General features: G+C 44.1%; 1 protein-coding gene across 1 annotated transcript in view; it reads left to right on the forward strand.

Moving 5' to 3' along the window:
• Positions 1–21,904, forward strand: part of VWF (von Willebrand factor) — a 176,814-nt gene that overhangs the window by 98,535 nt on the left and 56,375 nt on the right. Inside the window, exons 25-34 of the mRNA XM_033223122.1 lie at positions 1,282–1,438; positions 2,160–2,318; positions 3,029–3,164; positions 5,875–7,253; positions 8,670–8,786; positions 8,884–9,024; positions 9,308–9,451; positions 11,886–12,050; positions 13,847–13,890; positions 14,184–14,361. Coding sequence (XP_033079013.1) covers positions 1,282–1,438; positions 2,160–2,318; positions 3,029–3,164; positions 5,875–7,253; positions 8,670–8,786; positions 8,884–9,024; positions 9,308–9,451; positions 11,886–12,050; positions 13,847–13,890; positions 14,184–14,361 — 2,620 coding nt within the window. The remainder of the gene's footprint in view (positions 1–1,281; positions 1,439–2,159; positions 2,319–3,028; positions 3,165–5,874; positions 7,254–8,669; positions 8,787–8,883; positions 9,025–9,307; positions 9,452–11,885; positions 12,051–13,846; positions 13,891–14,183; positions 14,362–21,904) is intronic.

The following is a 21,904-nucleotide window of genomic DNA, read 5'->3' on the forward strand; positions in this document are numbered from 1 at the left end:
CTTTCAATCTGGGTAACAAAAAGTAAAATCAACAGTGTCTGGGGGAAGCAATGCCTGGCGAAACGTTTCCTTCTGCATGAGAAGTAACTCCCCTTGGCATGTGCCAACGCTTCTCTTTTGGCCCCAGTCTTAGGATTTGTTCTCATATTGAAGTATCTTGTTTTCAACACTGGAGCCAGAGATTTCCTCTTCCTGTTACTGCTGCATTTGTCCAGACCAAAAGACCTTCCTGTCCCACTCCCCAAAAACTCTTGGTGCCCATTTCTTGTCTCACAGAAATTCTTTTTTGGTCTTAATTTTGGTGATTCTGAGTCCTCATATTATGACCTATTTTTGCGTCTTTATCTCTAATGACAAGGAGGATTTCCCCAAGGTTAAGTGCAATTGTCTCTCCTTTTTTTTCTTTTTGAGACAGAGTCTCGCTCTGTCGCCCAGGCTGGAGTGCAATGGCATGATCTTGGCTTAGTGTAGCCTCCGCCTCCTGGGTTCAAGCGATTCTCCTGCCTCAGCCTCCCAAGCAACTGGGATTACAGGCTCCTGCCACCATGCCCAGCTAATTTTTGTATTTTTAGTAGAAACTTTCACCATGTTGGTCAGGCTGGCCTCGAACTCCTGACCTTAGGCGATCTACCCACCTTGGCCTCCCAAAGTGCTGGGATTACAGGTATGAGCCACCATGCCCAAACATAGTGCAGTTATCTCTTATCTGCTGCATGTATGTGGGTATACATATGTGGACATGGGCATATGTGAACACAAGTCTATGTACACACACAGCCATGCATACATACATGCTGCTGTGTAGCACCACCAATGTGGGAGAGACTGGTTGAAAACATGGACCTCAATTCTCTTTCTGTCTATCCAGTGATTTTCAGTCAGACAGTGACCAGTACATATGTGTGTTTGTGTGTTTTTGTAAAAAACACCCTAATGCTCATGAGGCTAACAGTGGGTTGTGAGGACAGACGGGTGGCTGAGCAGGGAGGTAAGCAGAGGGACAGAGGGAATGTTCTTCTGGAAAATCCTCGGGCTCATCGTGTTCTGCAAAAGGCCAGCAGCCCTGCATTATTCACCTTTTCTTGCTGGAATGCAGATTAGAAACTAAGAATCTTTCCTTCCCTCCCATTCCCTCTTTGAGACCATTGAGCTACATTTCTGCTTCTACCTGAAAACCCTCCTTATCCTTAAATTGGCCATCAGAACATTTTCACCCAGACTAAAAGCCAGAGTTCCTGTCACCTGGCCATAGGCCTGGGCCACCTGAGGCTGCCTTTGCAGGTGGACCCCGAGCCATTCCTGGATGTCTGCATATATGACACCTGTTCCTGTGAGTCCACTGGGGACTGCGCCTGCTTCTGCGACACCGTTGCTGCCTATGCCCACGTGTGTGCCCAGCACGGCAAGGTGGTGACCTGGAGGACGGCCACATTGTGCCGTGAGTCCTGACGCACTCATGTTCTCAGATGCCCTTCCTTCTTCCCATGTGTCTATGCTTTAAGACCTTGTGAGTGCAGGGGGATACCTTCATGGGAGAGAGAAGACAGAGCTCTAGTATGGGACTGGATGGCCAAGGGCTAAGGAGGGTTAAGATGTTGGCTTAGTAAGAAGTTCATATTATGGGTGAGGTGGGACATGGATTCAAGACATGAATATGTGGAGATTTTTCTTCTGGAGAGATTCTGGCAGAAGGAGAAGAGGGAATACTGATGAAAAGAAGGAAGTCGATTTATGTCTTTAATTAGGCACAATTATATTTGCCAATATGAGTGATCAACTCATATATTCATGTCTACAGAGTCTTCCTTCTTTGGACATAAGCAACTTAATGTTTTTATGTAGAAAACTGGGCCAGGCACAGTGATTCACACCTGTAATCCCAGTGTTTTGGGAGGCTGAGGCCAGAGGATTCCTTGAGCCCAGGAGTTCAAGACCAGCCTGGGTAACATAGCAACCATATCTCTACAAAAATAAAAGAAATGAATTCAGAACCTATAGATTGTGGTTGAGGTGCTTCAACTATCCATAAGTCTCTAATGTTGGTGAATCCCATAGTCTCTTAGTTCCCCAACATTATCTCCAGATGCCCCAGGCCATCACCACATGGGTCTGCAGTCCTGGGCCTTCTGTGGTCACAGCCTTGTCTCCTGTCTACACAGCCCAGAGCTGCGAGGAGAGGAATCTCCGGGAAAACGGGTATGAGTGTGAGTGGCGCTATAACAGCTGTGCACCTGCCTGTCGAGTCACGTGCCAGCACCCCGAGCCGCTGGCCTGCCCTGTGCAGTGTGTGGAGGGCTGCCATGCCCACTGCCCTCCAGGTGAGGCCTCTATCCTTGGGGGTCGGGCTGGTGGGATGGGATAGGGATGGGCGGAAAGGTGCTTCTAGGTCTTGCTTCATCTCAGCCTCCACTGGCCATGTCCCGTCTCTGACCTGCCACAGGTTGTCTCCACGGGTTCTTTTCGTCAGAGTCAGGCCAACTGTGATTTTTCTCAAGTCGAGCTCCTCCAAAATGCTTTTCTGTGCCTATTTATGGGATTCTCGTCTAAAGCCGCCCCTGCTGATAGAACTTTCTGCAGTGGGGGAATGTTGTATTGAATGTAACTGTGATGAGTGTGTCTGAGGAACTGAATTTTTGAATTTTACTGAATTTGACTTAAATAGCCACATGCAGTTTGTGACTATCATATGGTACGGCATAGCTCTAGAGTTACTGAAGGCGTTACTCAGAAGAGCGGAAAGAGCCCTGGAGATAAGATTTCATTTGTCCCGAGGTTTGGGGAAGAGGAGTAGGGTGAGGGAATCCCCATTCCCAGTTTTGCAGAGGGATCAAAGCACAAGGAGGAAAGACACTCTTTGAGTGGCGGGGTGGCCCCTGGGGGTGTGGGCAGGAGAAGCTGGCTTCTAGGGCTGGAGAAGCTGGCTTCTAGGGCAGGAGAAGGAGTTGGCTCCTCCCTTTTTAGTTAAAAGTGAGGCTTCCTCGTGGGAAAGGGGAGCATTTTGGTTCCTAATGAGAGCTTGCTTTTGCAGGGAAAATCCTGGATGAGCTTTTGCAGACTTGCGTCAGCCCCGAAGACTGTCCGGTGTGTGAGGCGGCTGGCCGGCGTTTTGCCTCAGGAAAGAAGGTCACCTTGAATCCCAGCGACCCTGAGCACTGCCAGATTTGGTAAAACAGGTTTCAGGGTTGTTTGCAGTGATGAATCTTATTGGTTCTCCGGGGGCCAGCTCAGAGACTAGGTTTTGGGTAAAAAGTCCTAGCTACATGAGTTGAGAGATTGAGTTTGTTTTCTTTGTTTATTTATTTAATTCATTGCTGAGGGTAGTTTATTGTTTTGTTTGTTCCTAGGGTTTGCTGCTTTTTCTTTAGGGGTGGGTTAGACTGCTTCCTCCACGTATATTCCTCCACAATGTTTTTGCTCTTAATAGGTTTGTAAGTCCTAAGAGGTTTTTGCTTTGCTCACTGAAGGTGGGGTATGGTCACTTACTGTCCTTTGTAGGTCATGACTAGTCTGAGCACAGGTGTCCATAAAAATCGGATTTCTTTTTTCCTGGAGGTGGGGACTCAGGAGAGGAACGTGAGATGGAACGCAGGGCCCTCAGGGTAGTGAGAACCTCGTGGGGACCATAGTCAAGGTCGCAGGGTGTGGCTGTCATAATGGGGAGGGAAGGTGCTCGTTGCTCTCACCCTGGGTTCTCACTGGACTTGCCTTTGGGAAACTGGCCTTTGGGGAGGTGAGAAGGAGTCCTCAGGGTGAGCTCTGAGCCCTCCGAAGTCCTGCTCATAAGTAGGGAACATTTATTAAAATCCAGATCTATTCAACACCACTCCCTGACACTGATCAAGCCTTCTGGGAACTTAAACTTGAGAACGTAAATTCGCTGGGGAGGGTCTATGGTCACAGCTGCCAGAGTCAGCTCTTGCCGCCACCATCTGTACAAACAAGAACGAATGCTGCCTGGGGTGAGTTTTCTAGCAAACACAGGAAACTAGAAAGTATGTCACTCACGCACCGTTAACCAAGGATTGAAGCAGTAAATCTCGTGGATCATGGGAAGGAGAAATTAACTTCCTAGTAAGAGTCTGCCTGCGCACACTCTGTATGCTGAAACAGGGACTGTAGGGAGCAAAGGGTGGGGGTGATTCTGATGCTGGCTTGGGGTTCTGTGCCAAAAGGGCATGAGAGCTTTGAGCCCTCTCCCCACCTCCTTTGCTGGCACACGGGCAGGGGCAGCTGCCACAGTGCATGCTGAAGTTCAAGTAGTGTGTGGACAGTAGTCCCACAGCAGGCTGGGGGCATCACCTGGGGTCAAGCCATAGGGGGACACTTCCCGGGCTCAGGGCACTGCCATCTTGTCAGCTTTACTGGGAGTGCTGAAGGCCAGGTGCCTCCGATGCTGAGAGTCCAAAGAGATGATCCTGGCCCATATTGGTCTCCACCACAGGGACGCTTGATTTCACCTGTGGTCTGGCAGGTCTTGCCACTTTCTAGGACGCTGGCAAAAAGGTGATGTTACCAGCAGAGCCTGGAAATTTGGCATGTTAGTGTAGGAGTCTGTGAATTAGGAACCAAAAATAAATGAATTCAGAACCAGTAGATCCTGGTTTAGGTGCTTCAACAATTCAGAAGTCTCTAATATTGGTGACTCTCCTAGTTCTTAGTTCCCCAGCATTGTCTCCAGATCCCCCCAGGCCATCACCACATGGGTCTGCAGTCCTGGGCCTTTTGTGGTCACAGCCTTGTCTCCTGTCTACACAGCCCAGAGCTGCGAGGAGAGGAATCTCCGGGAGAACAGGTGTGGGGCCACTGCTCTGCTACAGACTTGTGTGTGCTTGGGGCTGGGCACACAGCCCGGCCAGTACCCGGCACATGAGAGGTGCTTACCCTATGTCTGCTGGAGGAATGAGTGAATGTCTTTTCCTAGGCCTAACATCTTGGGGACCCGTCTACTACTCCCAAATAATTTGTTCTGCTAGATAAAACTGGAGTTTTGAATCTCTATTCATCTTTCCACAATGTTTTTGCTCCAATTTTTTCTCTCTCAGGGCTCAACATATTAAACATGTTTTAAAATTCATACAATGGCCAGGCGCGGTGGCTCACGCCCGTAATCCCAGCACTTTGGGAGGCCGAGGCGGGTGGACCATAAGGTCAGGAGATCGAGACCATCCTGGCTAACATGGTGAAACCCTGTCTCTACTAAAAATACAAAAAATGAGCCAGGCGTGGTGGCGGGTGCCTGTAGTCCCAGCTACTGGGAGTAGCTGATGCAGGAGAATCCCTTGAACCCGGGAGGTGGAGGTTAGAGTGAGCCGAGATCGCGCCCCTGCACTCCAGCCTGGGTGACAGAGCGAGACTCCATCTCAAAAAAAAAAAAAAAAATAAATAAAATTTACATTCTGTTAGAATACGTACTGTAAAGCATTTATCTTTGACAGAACACTTACAAGCACAGGTTAGTGTCCACATTTTAGTAACATTTGTTCTTGGAGACATTTGTAAGAAGCTTGGATTATAATTAAGTATTCATGTTGCTAAAGATGTAGGTTGAAAAGAAATCAGCTTTGAGTGGCTGTGTGGATGGCCTAGAACAACGAATATATTTTTTCATTTACTAGGATAGGCTAAAGCTTTGGTTTCTAGAGTCAAAAGAAGTCTGCTTTGTGTGTGTTTTGGAGGGGGGTGATGCATCCTATTTGGGGACAGATGTTAAACAGTGACGTCTCACTTGGGTGTGGAACGGTCCATGGGATCTCACGTTCACGTGGAACAGGCAGGAGATTCTGTGGGAATATGGAAGTGGTCATACACTGCAGGGCTCAGCAGTGTCCATAGGTTCTTCCTGAACCATTTCAATTTCTTCGCTCTTTGCTGCAGCCACTGTGATGGCGTCAACTTCACTTGTGAAGCCTGCGAGGAGCCGAGAGGCCTTGTGGTGCCTCCCACAGATGCCCCGGCGAGCCCCACCACTCCATATGTGGAGGACATCTCAGAAGCGCCCTTGCACGATTTCTACTGCAGCAGGCTACTGGACCTGGTCTTCCTGCTGGATGGCTCCTCCAGGCTGTCCGAGGCTGAGTTTGAAGTGCTGAAGGCCTTTGTGGTGGACATGATGGAGCGGCTGCGCATCTCCCAGAAGTGGGTCCGCGTGGCCGTTGTGGAGTACCACGATGGCTCCCACGCCTACATCGGGCTCAAGGACCGGAAACGACCGTCAGAGCTGCGGCGCATTGCCAGCCAGGTGAAGTATGCGGGCAGCCAGGTGGCCTCCACCAGTGAGGTCTTGAAATACACACTGTTCCAGATCTTTGGCAAGATCGACCGCCCTGAAGCCTCCCGCATCGTCCTGCTCCTGATGGCCAGCCAGGAGCCCCAACGGATGTCCCGGAACTTTGTCCGCTACGTCCAGGGCCTGAAGAAGAAGAAGGTCATCATAATCCCGGTGGGCATTGGGCCCCATGCCAACCTCAAACAGATCCGCCTCGTTGAGAAGCAGTCCCCTGAGAATAAGGCCTTTGTGCTGAGCGGTGTGGATGAGCTGGAGCAGCAAAGGGATGAGATTGTTAGCTACCTCTGTGACCTTGCCCCTGAAGCCCCTCCTCCTACTCTGGTCCCCGACATGGCACAAGTCACTGTGGCCCCAGGAGTCTTGGGGGTTTCGACCCTGGGGCTCAAGAGGAACTCCATGGTTCTGGATGTGGCATTTGTCCTGGAAGGATCGGACAACATTGGTGAAGCCGACTTCAACAGGAGCAAGGAGTTCATGGAGGAGGTGATTCAGCGGATGGATGTGGGCCAGGACGGCATCCACGTCACGGTACTGCAGTACTCCTATACGGTGGCGGTGGAGTACCCCTTCAGCGAGGCACAGTCCAAAGGGGACATCCTGCAGCGGGTGCGAGAGATCCGCTACCAGGGCGGCAACAGGACCAACACGGGGCTGGCCCTGCAGTACCTCTCCGAGCACAGCTTCCTAGTCAGCCAGGGTGACCGGGAGCAGGCGCCCAACCTGGTCTACATGGTCACCGGAAATCCTGCCTCTGATGAGATCAAGAGGTTGCCTGGAGACATCCAGGTGGTGCCCATTGGAGTGGGCCCTCATGCCAACGTGCAGGAGCTGGAGAGGATTGGCTGGCCCAATGCCCCCATCCTCATCCAGGACTTTGAGACGCTCCCCCGAGAGGCTCCTGACCTGGTGCTGCAGAGCTGCTGCTCCGGAGAGGGGCTGAAGATCCCCACCCTCTCCCCTCCCCCTGGTATGCTGGCACCTTGTGTGCAGGTGGGAGGGCTGGGCGAGGGCTGGCGTGGCCTTGGTGCTGCGTGCATCTGCCGAGATGTGACTCGGGTTCCAATCCTGGCGTCCCTGCTCTGTGTGCCCCTTGGTTGAACCTTGCCTTCAAAGGGCCCGTGTTTCCTCACCTCCCTGGCAGGGAGACAGACTGTGATCCTTTTTTGGGGGAAGATCTTTTCTTATTGTGCGTGCTTATATAAATTCAAAGGTAATGGAAGCCTATTGTTAACATTTAAACAATACCAGGAAGGAGTGAAAAAAAAAAAAAAAAAAGCAAGTCTTACTTTATCACACAGCCTCTTCCCCACCCATTCCACCCTCTGCTTTCGAGGTAACCTCTGTTAAAGGTGGTGAGGATAAGCTTCCTTTTGACCATACTGGGTGGGTGAAATTATTCTGAGTAGCTGACATTCTTCAGGGTGAGACCAGGAAGTCAGGTGCCAGGTAGCAGGTGCAGTCTTCAGAAACTGGTGTCAGACTGCCTTAGTTTGAATCTTGTCTCTGCCACTTGTTAGCTGGGTAATTTTGGGCAAGTACTTAACCTCTTTGTATATCAGTCTCCTCATCTATAAAATGGTGATAATAATAGCATCTACTTGCTTAAAATAGTATCTGGCACATGACAAGTGCTCAAAAAAATGCTTGCTCCCACTGCTGTATTAACTACCTTTTACTGACACTGGCATCGAATCCATTCCTAGTTCCTGAACATCTTTATTCAATGTGTTTGGGACCATCCCAGAATAACTAGCCTTCTTTGAGTATCTTTTGAGTCTCACACTTGTCAGTACTTTTGTTTCTTTGTTTTTATTCATGTTCATAGTTGTATTTAAATTCTTGTAATATTTTTGCTGAGGAAAGCAACAATTACATCATTTCATCAAATCTCAGATGTGCTCAGACACTTAACAGGAGCACTAGGCATTTGTAGCTGGAATAATCACAGTACGTTCACCTGCCCTGCAAGATCTGAGGACAGCGGCTCATTGCCCAGGGAGGGGCTGCCACTCCATTTCCTTTTGCAGTCTCCTTGTCTTGCCAGGCCAGTATTTTACTCAATTCTAGCAAAGTGGTGGCCCCTTGTTACTGAGGAAGTCCATGCCTGCCACCTTTATTTGTAGACATTCAAACTTCCTTTGGGTAGAATCGGAGTCTTCTCAATGTCTCCAAACCTGAGGTAGTCAGGCCCCGGGAACTCCATCTCTCCCATCCCCTCCTCCCTGGCCCATGTTGCCCTTGCACTCATGAAGGCACTCCCCCGCCCTTGGTGGTGCCACGTGGTCAGCCTGCCCTGCAGATCCTATTGGATTTCAGGTTGTAGGCCTGGCGGCCAGTGTCCCTGCTGGCACCTGTGTGCTCACCTTCCTGGTTGTCGTTGCAGACTGCAGCCAGCCCCTGGATGTGATCCTTCTCCTGGATGGCTCCTCCAGTTTCCCAGCTTCTTATTTTGATGAAATGAAGAGTTTTGCCAAGGCTTTCATTTCAAAAGCCAATATAGGTGAGTGAGCGAGGCACCTGAAGCAGCCGGTGATGAAGAGGCTCCTTTTGGGACTCCACTTGATTCAAAATAATCCCCATTTTCTTGTTCGGTTTAGGGCCTCATCTCACTCAGGTGTCAGTGCTCCAGTATGGAAGCGTCACCACCATTGACGTGCCGTGGAATGTGGCCCAGGAGAAAGCCCATTTGCTGAGCCTTGTGGACGTCATGCAGCGGGAGGGAGGCCCCAGCCAAATCGGTAACGTTGGTGCCACAGGCTGGATGCAGAATCTCCATTCTGCTTCTAATTTTTGGCATAAATGACTGTGTGACCTCGGCCAGTCACTTTGCTTCTTGGCGTTAGTTTCTTCTTCTGGAAAGTGAGGGGCTAGATGCTCTTCCAGGTCTCTTCCAGATCTCCACTGGGTGTTCCTCGGAGTCTCTGAATCATTCAGCTTTTGAGTAACTTAAGGATCCTCCGTGAGGCAGGGTGTCCGGCCGTAGTCAGTACTGACTTGGCGTGATCTGTTCTCCATCCTCAGGGGATGCTTTGGGCTTTGCTGTGCGATACTTGACTTCAGAAATGCATGGTGCCAGGCCGGGAGCCTCGAAGGCGGTGGTCATCCTGGTCATGGACGTCTCTGTGGATTCGGTGGATGCAGCAGCTGATGCCGCCAGATCCAACAGTAAGAATCTGGTGTACAGTCCTCAATTCAGGAGAATGAGACTTCAGAAATGATAGAGGATTAAAAGTGGGCTGGGGTTACTTTTGGATGTTGTGGCTGATATTAAATATACTCAGTACCGACCTCTGTCCTGGTATAAAACAGCAGGAAATTATCCAATCACAATGTGATTTGGAAACCAAACAATAATAAGTGTGTGTTGATACTACATCTTTATGACTAATTATAACCTTTAATTTCTCCACATTTTCCCTTTGTGTCCAGGAGTGATCCTACCTCTATGCCTTTCCTTTCTAAAGGAGGATTCGTGGTCTCTTACTAAAATGTCATGTCTGAGGCCACAGTGATTCATTGTGGGGCCTTGAGAACCAATGGGGACTTTCATGTATTTAGAGTTCGTTTCTGGTACCAGGCTAATGGGCTTGGCAGGGTTGAATGGATGAGAGACAAAGGATCATGCTGTAAGAAAGGGAAGGGTCCACATGTCCAGCCTTGTGCTCCATGAGAACATGTGCTTATCATGTTCTTAATATCAACAGGATGTGAACCGGGACAGGTGGTAGAGTCTGAGGGACCACCTCCCAGCTGAAGGAGGTCTGGGTGAGTTGAGTGACTTTGAGTCCCCTCATGGCCACCTGGAGAACTGTTAATCTTTCAGAACCCTGCCTAGGAGTGCTGTCAGAACCTCTGCTGTCTTCCTGATGTTCTTCCTGAGAAAGTTATTTGCTCCATTCTCTATGTCACATATAAGCTACTCAAAATGTGCAAAATCGTATTGTATCATATTTGTAACATATCTATTCCTTGCAAAAAACTGGGAGTTCTTTGAAGGCAGGGGAAGAACTTGCTTATTTTTGTATCATCTGTGTATGATGCACAAAATAGGTGACCATTTAACATTTGTTGAGTGAATGAGTGCGACATGTTTATGATATCTGTGATTTTAGGGTAAAGGACACTAAAAGGGAAAGGATAAATATTGGGATAATATAACAAACTTACGATAGCTGAAAAACTGCTAGTAGAAAATCCGCTCCAACCTGAAGCACATTGCAAATTCCTAGAAATTTCTGGAGAGCTGAATTGAGGAATTTCAGGATGGAAATTTTTTTCTCCTTTAGTATCAAGAATCCAAAGAAAGATTTTCTTTGGGAAAGGAAGCAGTTGTGGTCTTGAGGAAGTGGACATGATCCAGAGCAAGTCATTTAACCACCCAAAGCCTCGGTTTTTCATGTGTAAATGAGCATGCATGTTCTCCGGGCTCAGCCCTGTGATATTTTCTCTTCTCTTCTTACATACACCCCCTTGGTGGTCTAGTTCAGTGTCATGGGTCTAAATATATTTATACATCTCTGACTTTGAAATTCATATCTCCTCAACTCAGCTTGCATGCTCCAATAGGCAAAAGTAAACTCCTGATTTTCACATCCATCTTTCTCATCTTTCTCATCTTAGAGAATGGCAATTCCAACCTTCCAGTTGTTCAGTTCAAAAAGCTCAGCATCCTTGATTCTTCCTCCTTTTTCCTGATACCTCCATGCAAGCCACGAATAAACTATAGCTCCATCTTCAAAACACATTGAGAGTTATACCACTCCACACCATGTCCACCAGGGTCACCTCAATCTAAGTCCCCATCATCTTTCACCTGGACTATTGAAATAGCTGTCTAACTGGAACCCCAGCTTCCACTTTTGTTCCCTGCAGCTCATTCTCAGCATAGCAGCTGCAGTGGCCCTTTGAAATCAAAGTCAGCTCCTGTCCCTCTGCTCTGTCGTCTTGGCTGGCTTTGTTTCATTCATAGAACATGGTGTCCTTACCATGGCCAATGGAGCATTGCCTGATCCATGCCCTTTCCCTCTCTTGCTTGTCCCTCTCTCCCCAGCCCCCGGGAGCATGCAGTCACACTTCTGCTCTGGGGCGTTTGCACTCACTCTTCTCTCTGCTTGGGATGTCCCTCCCTCAGATATCCTCTTGGCTCCTTCTATCCTTACATTAGGTCTCTGCTCAGATGCCATCTTTTCACCAAGTGCTTCTCCAACTGCCATGTATGCAACAGTAACCCCCACCTCAGCCCTGGGTATTCTTATCCTCCTCATCTCATTTTGTTTTTTTCCTAAGCATTTACCCACATCTGAAATTCTATATATTTACTTTGTTTGTGTGTTGGTTGTCTATCTCTCCATGAGGACGGGGGACAGGGAGGGACTTTATATGCTTGGTTCACTGCTGTATCCCTATTGCTTGCAATAGTACCTGACACAGAGTAGGAGCTCATTAATATCTGTTGACTGAATATCTTCCTTGTAGGGCTGGTGTATGCGACCAGCCTGGAAAACATGAGGCTCTGTTCAGATGCTGGATATAACGTCAAGCCAGTCCATTTTGAGCCTACTTGCCCACAGATCCTTTCCTGTCTCTTCGCTAACTCTAGGAGTGACAGTGTTCCCTATTGGAATTGGAGATCGCTACGATGCAGCCCAGCTAAGGATCTTGGCAGGCCCAGCAGGTAACTCTAACGTGGTGAAGCTCCAGCGCATCGAAGACCTCCCTACCATGGTCACCTTGGGCAATTCCTTCCTCCACAAACTGTGTTCTGGTGAGTCTTATTAATACCTTTCTTTCTTCTCTCAAAAAAAGGCTCCAAAACAAACCCACCATAGAAACAAAAATACTATTGAAGAGACCCCGGGGGTGCCCATGCATAAGATTTGGCCTTGAATGAAGATTATTTTGTAGACCAGGACCTTTAAGTTTCTGCTCCTGGGAGCTTGATACCACAAACCCTCATGGGGCCAGCAGAAAGCTTTCTGTGTATGGTCCTGTTTCCACTCTAATTGTCCATGTGAACTTGGCAGAGAGAGCCTAAGCTTATTTGTGTAGGAGGGATCTTGGACAAAAGAATCAGAAGACATAAGCAAGGAACCCCAGCGTGTCGTAGATACAGTCTTCTTCCCCATGGGCCTAGACTCACCCTCAACATGGGTATAAAGGGCTTTAGAAATACAATAACGTAGCGACTCATATCAAAGTACCAGAGTTTAAGTTGATTTTAGGTTAGAAACTTAAAAAAAAAAAAAATGCTTTTGGCCGGGTGCGGTGGTTCACATCTGTAATCCCAGCACTTTTGGAGGCCGAGGCGGGCAGATCATAAGGTCAGGAGATAAAGACCATCTTAGCTAACACGGTGAAACCCTGTCTCTACTAAAAATACAAAAACTTAGCCAGGCGTGGTGGCGTATGCCTGTAGTACCAGCTACTCGGGAGGCTGAGGCAGGAGAATCACCTGAACCCAGGAGGCAGAAGTTGCAGTGAACTGAGATTGTGCCAATGCACTCCAGCCTGGGTGACAGAGTGAGACTCCGTCTCAAAAAAATATATATATACGCACACACACACATATATGTGTATACATATATACGTATATACATATGTATATGAATGACATGTTTATGAAATGTACATATATACATTTCATGTATATGTATATATGTGTATATATATACATACACACACACACACATACACACACACACGCTTTTTGGGGCTGGGTTTGTATATTTTCCCATTACTAGCTATAAGTCAGAACCTGCATAGAGCTACTGTCCTTCAGGGGAATAAGTCAATGCAAGTTTGCCCTTAAAGGGTAATAGCGCTATGCAAGTGTTGACTTATAGCTAATAGCTATACAGAGAGATGGCAGCTGTCTTGGTAGGAATCTTCAAGTTAGATCTCTTTCAGGTTTCCAGGATCTTGCTTCATCTCCCCACCTTCCCCATCCCTGGCATGATCTACATGTGAACTAAGATAATGACAGTGTAAGCTGTAGTTATTGCCATATTATCACTGTTATTGGCATCATAATTATTTTATTTTTTTTTTTTTTTGAGACGGAGTCTTGCTCTGTCGCCAGGGCTGGAGTGCAGTGGCCGGATCTCAGCTCACTGCAAGCTCCGCCTCCCGGGTTCACGCCATTCTCCTGCCTCAGCCTCCCGAGTAGCTGGGACTACAGACGCCCGCCACCTCGCCCGGCTAGTTTTTTGTATTTTTTTAGTAGAGACGGGGTTTCACAGTGTTCGCCAGGATGGTCTCGATCTCCTGACCTCGTGATCCGCCCGTCTCGGCCTCCCAAAGTGCTGGGATTACAGGCTTGAGCCACCGCGCCCGGCCGGCATCATAATTATTAATAACCACACAGCATGTCTGAAGAACCACAGGATGAACACCTCTTAGCCTCGTGTCCCTGTGTCTCCACTGTTAACCTTGTTCAGATTCTTTTCAGAAGAGTTGAGATGACTTCAAAAACTAGACCAGGTTGCTTTAGCAGACATTGTGAATGGGTCAGAATTTCTGGGTGAAAGATGGGAACTAAGATCTTATTTGTGTCTGTTGCAGGATTTGTTAGGATTTGCATGGATGAAGATGGGAATGAGAAGAGGGTAAGTTCCTTTCTGTTGACTTTGAAAGAAAGATTAGAGATGTGTTTGGGGTTCTTGTTCCCGCTGGTTAATTTTTCCTCCTTTGGTCTTAGTCCAGTGCTTCCTCTCACTGTTATCTTGTTTTTGAGGGTCCATCTGTACATTTTGTGTTTTGCTTCCTGTCTCATGTACAGGAGGCCTTCTTGCTGTGTTAGGCCTGTGTTCAATTCTAGGAGTCAGTTATCTGGCAGATAGGCTTAGAGTTGGGGTACCTCATCTTATTCCCTGCCTGAATCTACTATTTGCTTCTGCAGCCTGGGGACGTCTGGACCTTGCCAGACCAGTGCCACACTGTGACTTGCCAGCCAGATGGCCAGACCTTACTGAAGAGTCATCGGGTCAACTGTGACCGGGGGCTGAGGCCTTCATGCCCCAACAGCCAGTCCCCTGTTAAAGTGGAAGAGACCTGTGGCTGCCGCTGGACCTGCCCCTGTGAGTCCTTGCTTCTCCAGCCAGGGCAGTGCTTTTAGCTCGGCTGTGCAGAAAAGTAGAGCAGGCACCAACCAGCCCAGAAGTACCGTTTCCCTCATCACCACATACACAGTGCTACCTTCGCTCACCTTCCTTTCCTCCTGTGCTCTTTGGACATGCTTTCAGCCAGTCTCAGGGATCACTGCCCTCTTTCTCTGTCTTTGGAAGGCACTTCCCCAGAATATGCATAACCAGAAGGAAGAATTGCTTTTCTGAGATCAGTATTCAGCTTGACTGTTGGCAAGTCAACCTTTAGGAATCTATGTATTCAGGGTATAGCAGTGGAAGTAGCAGTGAGAGAGATGCTTCTAGAAAACTCTCCAACCACACCTATAGCAACAGCACATCACCAAGGTGGCCTGGATTAAGAGGAAGAAATATTTAAAGTCCATCTCATGTACACTTGTGGAGAGCATTTCCTTCATGGGCTGGGTTAGCCTTCTGTCTCGTGTTTGGGAGAAACGGCTGCTTATGGTGACCATGACTCGGCCGTGGATTGTAACCTTCATGCTGAACAGACATAACCGGTGGGATGCAATCGAAAATGTATGTTACAGCTCACTCTCCCTTTAGAATTTATTTAGGGAGATAAATTTCCCTCTTGGTTGAGGTGAAAACTCCACTAGACCTTACGTTGTTTCTGTGTATTCATAAAGAAATCTATAGTTACTTTTAAGTCATAAGACAAAAGTCTCAATTGATAATTAGGTACCCACTCTTGTGTAATAATCAAAACTTCGAATTTGATTAGAGTTAAAACACCTCCCAGTCTCAGTTTGGGCTGCCTGCCTCTGGGAAGGGGAGGGTATGGTCAGCTTTTCTCTGTACAAAGAGCTTTGCCTGTTTTGATTGAAAGCATGTCCTGGAAATCACTCGATGTCATTTCAAAGAGAGCTTCGTAGTACTTCACTGCGTACCACAGGTTACCCAGCTGTTCTTCTGTGCATGTGCATTTAGGCTGTTTCCAGCATTTTGTAATGACAATGCTGCAATGAGTAAACCTGAACATAGAATTTTCATATGGTTGGAGGTGTGTCTTCAGGGTAGATTCCTAGAAATGAGATTATTGGGTCAAAAGATAAGTGCGTGTGAAGTTCCCCTTAGATATTCCCAGGTGCTCATCTAACAGGTGAGATGTGGTTGTGCAGAACTGGAATGTCCATCAGTTTGCTTTTCCATCAGCGAGGTGTGAGAGTGCATGCTTCTCCACAGCCTTGCTGAGGGAGTGTGGTGTTACAGTTTTTATTTTATTGTTTTTGCAAATTTCTTACTTTTCAGGAAAGAAATGGTATCTCAGTATACTTGAAATTCATTTCTCTAATGATGAGTTAAGTTAAACATTTTTTCATATGTTTAATTGCCATTTTTTGGTTTAATTTTGTGAATTTTCTGCTCATGCCTTTCCCCATTTTCCCATTAGAAAATTTGTGATAAAAACACCTGAGATCCACCCCCTTAATAAATTTTCAAGTTGACAGTACAATATTGTTAGCTATTTGCAAGTTGTTGTACAGCAGATCTCTAAAAGTTTGTTTTGTGTGACTGAAACTATGCCCATTGAACAGCAACTTCCCCTTTTCCCCTTTCCCTAACCACCGCAACCACCGTTCTGCTTTTTGCTTCTATGAATTTGACTATTTTAGATATCTCCTATAAGTGGATTCGTGCAGTAGTTATCCTTCTGTGACTGGCTCATTTTACTTAGCTTAATGTCCTCAAAGTTCATCTATGTTGTGGCAGATGAAAGGATTTCCTTCTTTCTAAAGACTGAATAATATTCCATTGCATGTATATACCACATTTTCTTTATCCATCTGTCCACTGATGTGCATTTGGATTATTTCCACCTCTTGGCTATTGTGAATAATGTTGCAATGAACGTGGAAGTGCAGGGCTCTCTTTGAGATCCTGATTTCAGTGCTTTTGGATGAATACCTGGAAGTGGGATTGCTGGATCATATGCTAATACTAGTTCTAATTTTTTGAGGAACCTTCTTTCTGTTTTCCGTAGTGGCTACACCACTTTACAGTCTCACCATCAATGCGCGAGGGTTTCAGTTTCTCCACATTCTTGTTAACACTTGGTGTTTCTTGGTGTGTGTGTGTGGCAGGGGTTGGGGGGGTGGGTAATGGCCATTCTAACAAGTATGAGGTGATACCTCTTTATGGTTTTGATTTGCATTTCCCTGATGATCAGTAATGCTGAATTTTTTTTTCATATAATTGACTTTTTGGATGTTTCTTTGGAGAAATGTCTTTTCAAGTCCGTTGCTCATTTTAACATTGGGTTATTTGCTTTTTTTTTTTTTTTTTTTTTTTTTTGCTATTGAGTTGTATGAGTTCCTAATATATTTTGGATATTAACCCTTTATCAAATGTATGGTTTGCAAATATATTCTTCCATTCTGTAGGCTGCCTTTTTATTCTGTTGATTGTTTCTTTGGCTGCACAGCAGCTTTTTAGTTTGATGTAGTCCCACTTGTCTAGTTTTGCTTTTGTTGCCTTGATTTTGGCAATGATATCCAAGAAACCGTCGCCAAGACCAATGTTGCAAAGTTCTTGTGTTTTCTTTTAGGAGTTTTCTAATTTCAGGTTTTACGTATCAGTGTTTAAGTTTGGTTTTGGGTTAACTTTGTGTATGATAGAAGATAAGGGTCCAATTTCATTCTTTTTCATGTGGACAGGCCATTGTTAGTGTATAGAAACAACTAGTTTTGCATGTTGATTTTGTATTCTGCAACTGAATTTGTTTCAACTTTGCTGAATTTGCTAACAATTTTTTGGTGAAATCTTTAGAGTTTTCTACACATAAGATCATGTCATCTGCAAATAGAGACAATTTTACTTCTTTTTTGATTGGGACTTTTATATCTTCTTGATTCATTGCTCTAGCTAAGACTTCTTGTACTATGTTGAATAGAAGTGGTGAGAGTGGGCCTCCTTGCTTTCTTCCTGGTTAGAGGAAAAGCTTTCAGTTTTCCACTATTCAGTGTGATGTTAGCTGTGGCATTTTCATAAATGGCCTTTATTTTGTTGAGGTAATTTCCTTCTATTCTTAGTTTGTTGAATGTTTTAATCATGAAATGGTGTTTGAATTTTGACAAATGCTTTATCTGCATCTATTGACATAGTATGATTTTTATCCTTTGTTTTGTTAATGCTATGTATCACATTTTTTGATTTTTAGACGTTGAGCCATTCTCATATCTGAGGGATAAATCGTACTCAGAGTGTATGATCCTTTCATTGTGCTGTTAAATTCAGTTTGCTCTCATTTTGTTGAGAATTTTTGCATCTGTGTTCATCATGAATATTGACTTGTTTTTTTTTTTTTTTTTTTAATGTAAAGTCTTTGGTCTGACTTTGGTACCAGGGTAATTCTGGCTTCATAAAGTAGGTTTCCCACTTCAGTGTTTTGGAAGAGTTTGAGAAAGATTGGCATTAATTCTTTTTTAAATCTTTGGTAGAATTATCCAGTGAAAGCATCTGAGCTCTTCTTTGTTGGGAAATTACGATTACTAATTTGATCTCCTTACTAATTGTGGGGCTGTTCAGATTTTCTATTTCTTCATCATTCAGTCTTCGTAGGTTGTATGTTTCAGGGATTTATTCATTTCTTTAGGTTATCCAGTTTGTTCATGTGTAGTTGTTCATAGTAGTCTCTTACTACTCTTTTTATTTCTGCGCTATCAATTGTAACATCACCACTTCCATTTCAGATTTTATTTATTTGAGTCTTCTCTTTTTGTCTTGGTTAACCTAGCTAAAGGTTTGTTAATTTTGTTGACCTTGAAAAAAACCAATTGTAAGTTTTAATGATATTTTGTATTCTATATTTCATTTATTTTTCCTCAAATCTTTATTATTTCCATCCTTCTGCTAACTTAGGGCTTAGTTTATTCATTTTCTAGTTCCTTATGTTGTAAAATTAGGTTGTTTGTTTGAGATCTTTCTTACTGTAGACATTTACTGCTGTAAACTTTCCTTTTATTGCTTTTGCTGTTTCCCATAAGCTTTGCTATGTTGTGCTTTAGTTTTTGTTTTTCTCAAAATATTTTCTGATTTTTCTTTTGATTTGTTCTTTTACCCATTGGTTGTTCAAGAGTATTGTTTACTTTCCACATATTTGAGAACTTTCTGAAATTATTTCTATTAGCCATGTCTTATTTTATTCTATTGTGGTCAGAAAAGATACTTGGTATGATTTTAGTCTCCTTAAATTTGTTAAGATTTGTTTTGTGGACTAGCATGCGACCTATTCTGCAGACTGTTCTGTGTGTTTGAGAAGAATGTATATTTTGCTGTTGTTCGGTAGAATGTTCTGTATTTGTTTGATAGGTCCACTTGGGCCATAGTGTTGTTTGAGTTCTCTGTTTCCTTATTGATCTTCTATCTGAATTTTTTATCCATTATTGAAAGTGAGATATTAAAATCTCTCATTATTGTGTTGTTCTATTTTTATCTTCAGTTCTGCCAATATTTGCTTCTTATATTTGTGTACTTTAATGTTGAGTGCAATGTATTTATAATTATTACATCTCCTTGGTGAATTGATGCATTTGTCACTATATAATGTCCTTTTTTTTTTGTCTCTTGTGACCATCTTTGACTTAAAGTCTACTTTGTCTAAGTATGGTTACCTGTGCTCTCTTTCAGTTAACATTGGCATGAAATATCTTTTTCCATCTTCTCACTTTCAACCTGTGTGCATCCTTAAATCCAAAGTGAGTCTCTCTCGTAGACAGCATATGGTTGGATCTTGTTTTACATTGATTGATTGATTGATTTAATTTATTTAATTTATTTAAATGGAGTCTTGCTCTGTTGCCTAGGCTGGAGTGCAGTGGCGTGATCTCGGCTCACTGCAACCTCTGCCTCCCGGGTTCAAGTGATTCTCCTGCCTCAGCCTCCTGAGTAGCTGGAACTACAAGCGCGTGCCACCACACCTGGCCAATTTTTTGTATTTTTAGTAGAGACAGGGTTTCACCATGTTAGCCAGGATGGTCTTGATCTCCTGATCTCATCATCTGCCTGCCTTAGCCTCCCAAAGTGCTGGTATTACAGACGTGAGCCACCACACCTGACTGTTTTATTTTATTTTTAAAAATTCATTTCAGCCACTTCATGGCTTTTGATTGGAGAGTTTATTCTATTTATACTTAAAGTAACTACTGATAGGGAAGGACTTATTGTTACCGTTTTGGTGTTTATTTTCAGTCTGTCTTGTAGCTTTTTTTGTCCCTCTTTTCTACTCTTACTGCCCTTCTTTGGGTTTCATTGATTTTTTGGGGGTAATGAGATTTGATTCCTTTCTCATTTCCTTTCATGTATCTTCTTTTTTTTTTTTTTTTTTTTGAGACGGAGTCTCGCTCTGTCGCCCAGGCTGGAGTGCAGTGGCCGGATCTCAGCTCACTGCAAGCTCCGCCTCCTGGGTTTACGCCATTCTCTCGCCTCAGCCTCCCGAGTAGCTGGGACTACAGGCGCCCGCCATCTCGCCCGGCTAATTTTTTGTATTTTTTTAGTAGAGACGGGGTTTCACCGTGTTAGCCAGGATGGTCTCGATCTCCTGACCTCGTGATCCGCCCGTCTCGGCCTCCCAAAGTGCTGGGATTACAGGCTTGAGCCACCGCGCCCGGCCTCATGTATCTTCTATAGGTATTTTCTTTGTGGTCACCATGAAGCTTACATAAAACATCCTATACTTATGGCAGTCTATTCTAAGTTTATAACAACTTAATTTCAATTGCACACAAAAACTCTACTCTTGTACTCCGTCTCCCCCACTTCATGTTATTGATGTTACACATTGCATTTTTTAATGTTGTATATTCATTAACTTATTTTTATAGTGATAGTTATTTTTATAGCTTTGTCTTTTAAGTTCTATACCAGAATTCAAAGATTTATACGTTGTCATTATAGTATTAAAATAGTCTATATTTGTTTGTATATTTACCTTTACAAGGAATTTTACCTTTCATATGTTTTCATGTTGCTGCCTAGCATTCTTTTATTTCAATATGATGGACCTCCCTTTAGCATTTCTTATAAGGCAGGTATGGTGGTGATGAACTCTTTCAGCTTTTGTTTACATGAGAAAGTCTTTCTTTCCCCTCCAGTTTGGAAAGACAGTTTTGCTAGAGAGAGTATTCTTGGCTGCTCATGTTTTCTTTTGAATCGATCATCCATCTCCCTTCTGGCCCGCAAGGTTTCTGCTGAGAAATTTGTTAATAGTCTCATCGTGGCCCCCCTTTTATAGGAAAAGTTGCTTTTCTATTGCTGCTTTCAAAATTCTGTTTTTGTCTTTGACTTTTGACAAATTGATTATATCTTGTAGTGGACTTCTTTAATTCTAGTTGGAGTCTTTTGGGCTTCTTGAAGCTGGATATCTATTTTCTTCCCTAAATTCATTATTTCTACTTTCCATTGGGTTTTAATCTTTATCCTTTATTTTAAATATTGGAATTATTAGCTCATTATCTGTGATATAGGTTGCAGTACTATTTATTAACATGTCAGTATTTAATAATAATCACAAAACAAATTTTCATATGTGCATGGGCTTTTTTCTGAACTTATTTGCTGATTCCACTTGTTGTGAGCTATTCATATACCAAAGCCACATTTTGTCTTAATTACCACACACTCTTAATTAGAGGAAATACCTCTAATATTTTGTCATTAAAGGCTTTATAGTATGTTTTATTGTCTGGTAGGACTTAGTACCTCTACAAGTTTTATTCTAAAGTGTTTTCCTGGCTATTTTTTAATGTTTGTTTTTTCCATATAGACTTTAGTGTCCACTTGTTTACCTCCATAAAAAGTTTGTTGGTATTTTTATTGGAATTGCATTAAATTTATACATTAACTTTGGGAGAACTGGCATTTTTATGATGTTAAATCATCCTCTCTGAGAACAAGCATGTCCACTTACTCAAGCTGGCTTGTCTGTCTTCTAGAGGTGTTCTAAGGTTTACTCACTTGGGTTTTGCATATTTCTTGTTAAGTTTATTCCAAGTATTGAATCTTCTTTGTTGCTATTGTAAATGAGACTTTTTTCTTCTCCATTATGTTATTTAACTACTTATTGTTTGTGTATATAAAGGGTATTGATATATATATCTATATGTATCTATATATAACACAAATATCTATATATGTTAATTCCATATCCTATAGCTTTACTGAATTCTTTTATTAATGAGTTAGTTTTATCATTAATTCTCTAAGGTTTTCTGGGTATGATAGTGTGTCATTTGCAAATAGAATTGTTTTTCTTCTTGTCAATTTTTGTGCCTCCAATTAATTTCTCTCGATTAATTCCATTAATAAACTTTTTAGTACAACATTGAATAGCAATGGAGTATCTTGCACGTGCACACACACACACGTGCACACACATTATTATCTATTTTATCGTATTAAGAAAATATCCCTCGATTCTCATTTTTGAGTGTTTTTTTTTTGTCAAGAGCGATTGTGGAATTTTGGTGTTGGTGAAGCC

The sequence above is a fragment of the Trachypithecus francoisi genome, unplaced genomic scaffold, assembly GCF_009764315.1.
Source record: "Trachypithecus francoisi isolate TF-2019V2 unplaced genomic scaffold, Tfra_2.0 Lachesis_group11, whole genome shotgun sequence".
NCBI classification, from domain to species: Eukaryota; Metazoa; Chordata; class Mammalia; order Primates; family Cercopithecidae; genus Trachypithecus; species Trachypithecus francoisi.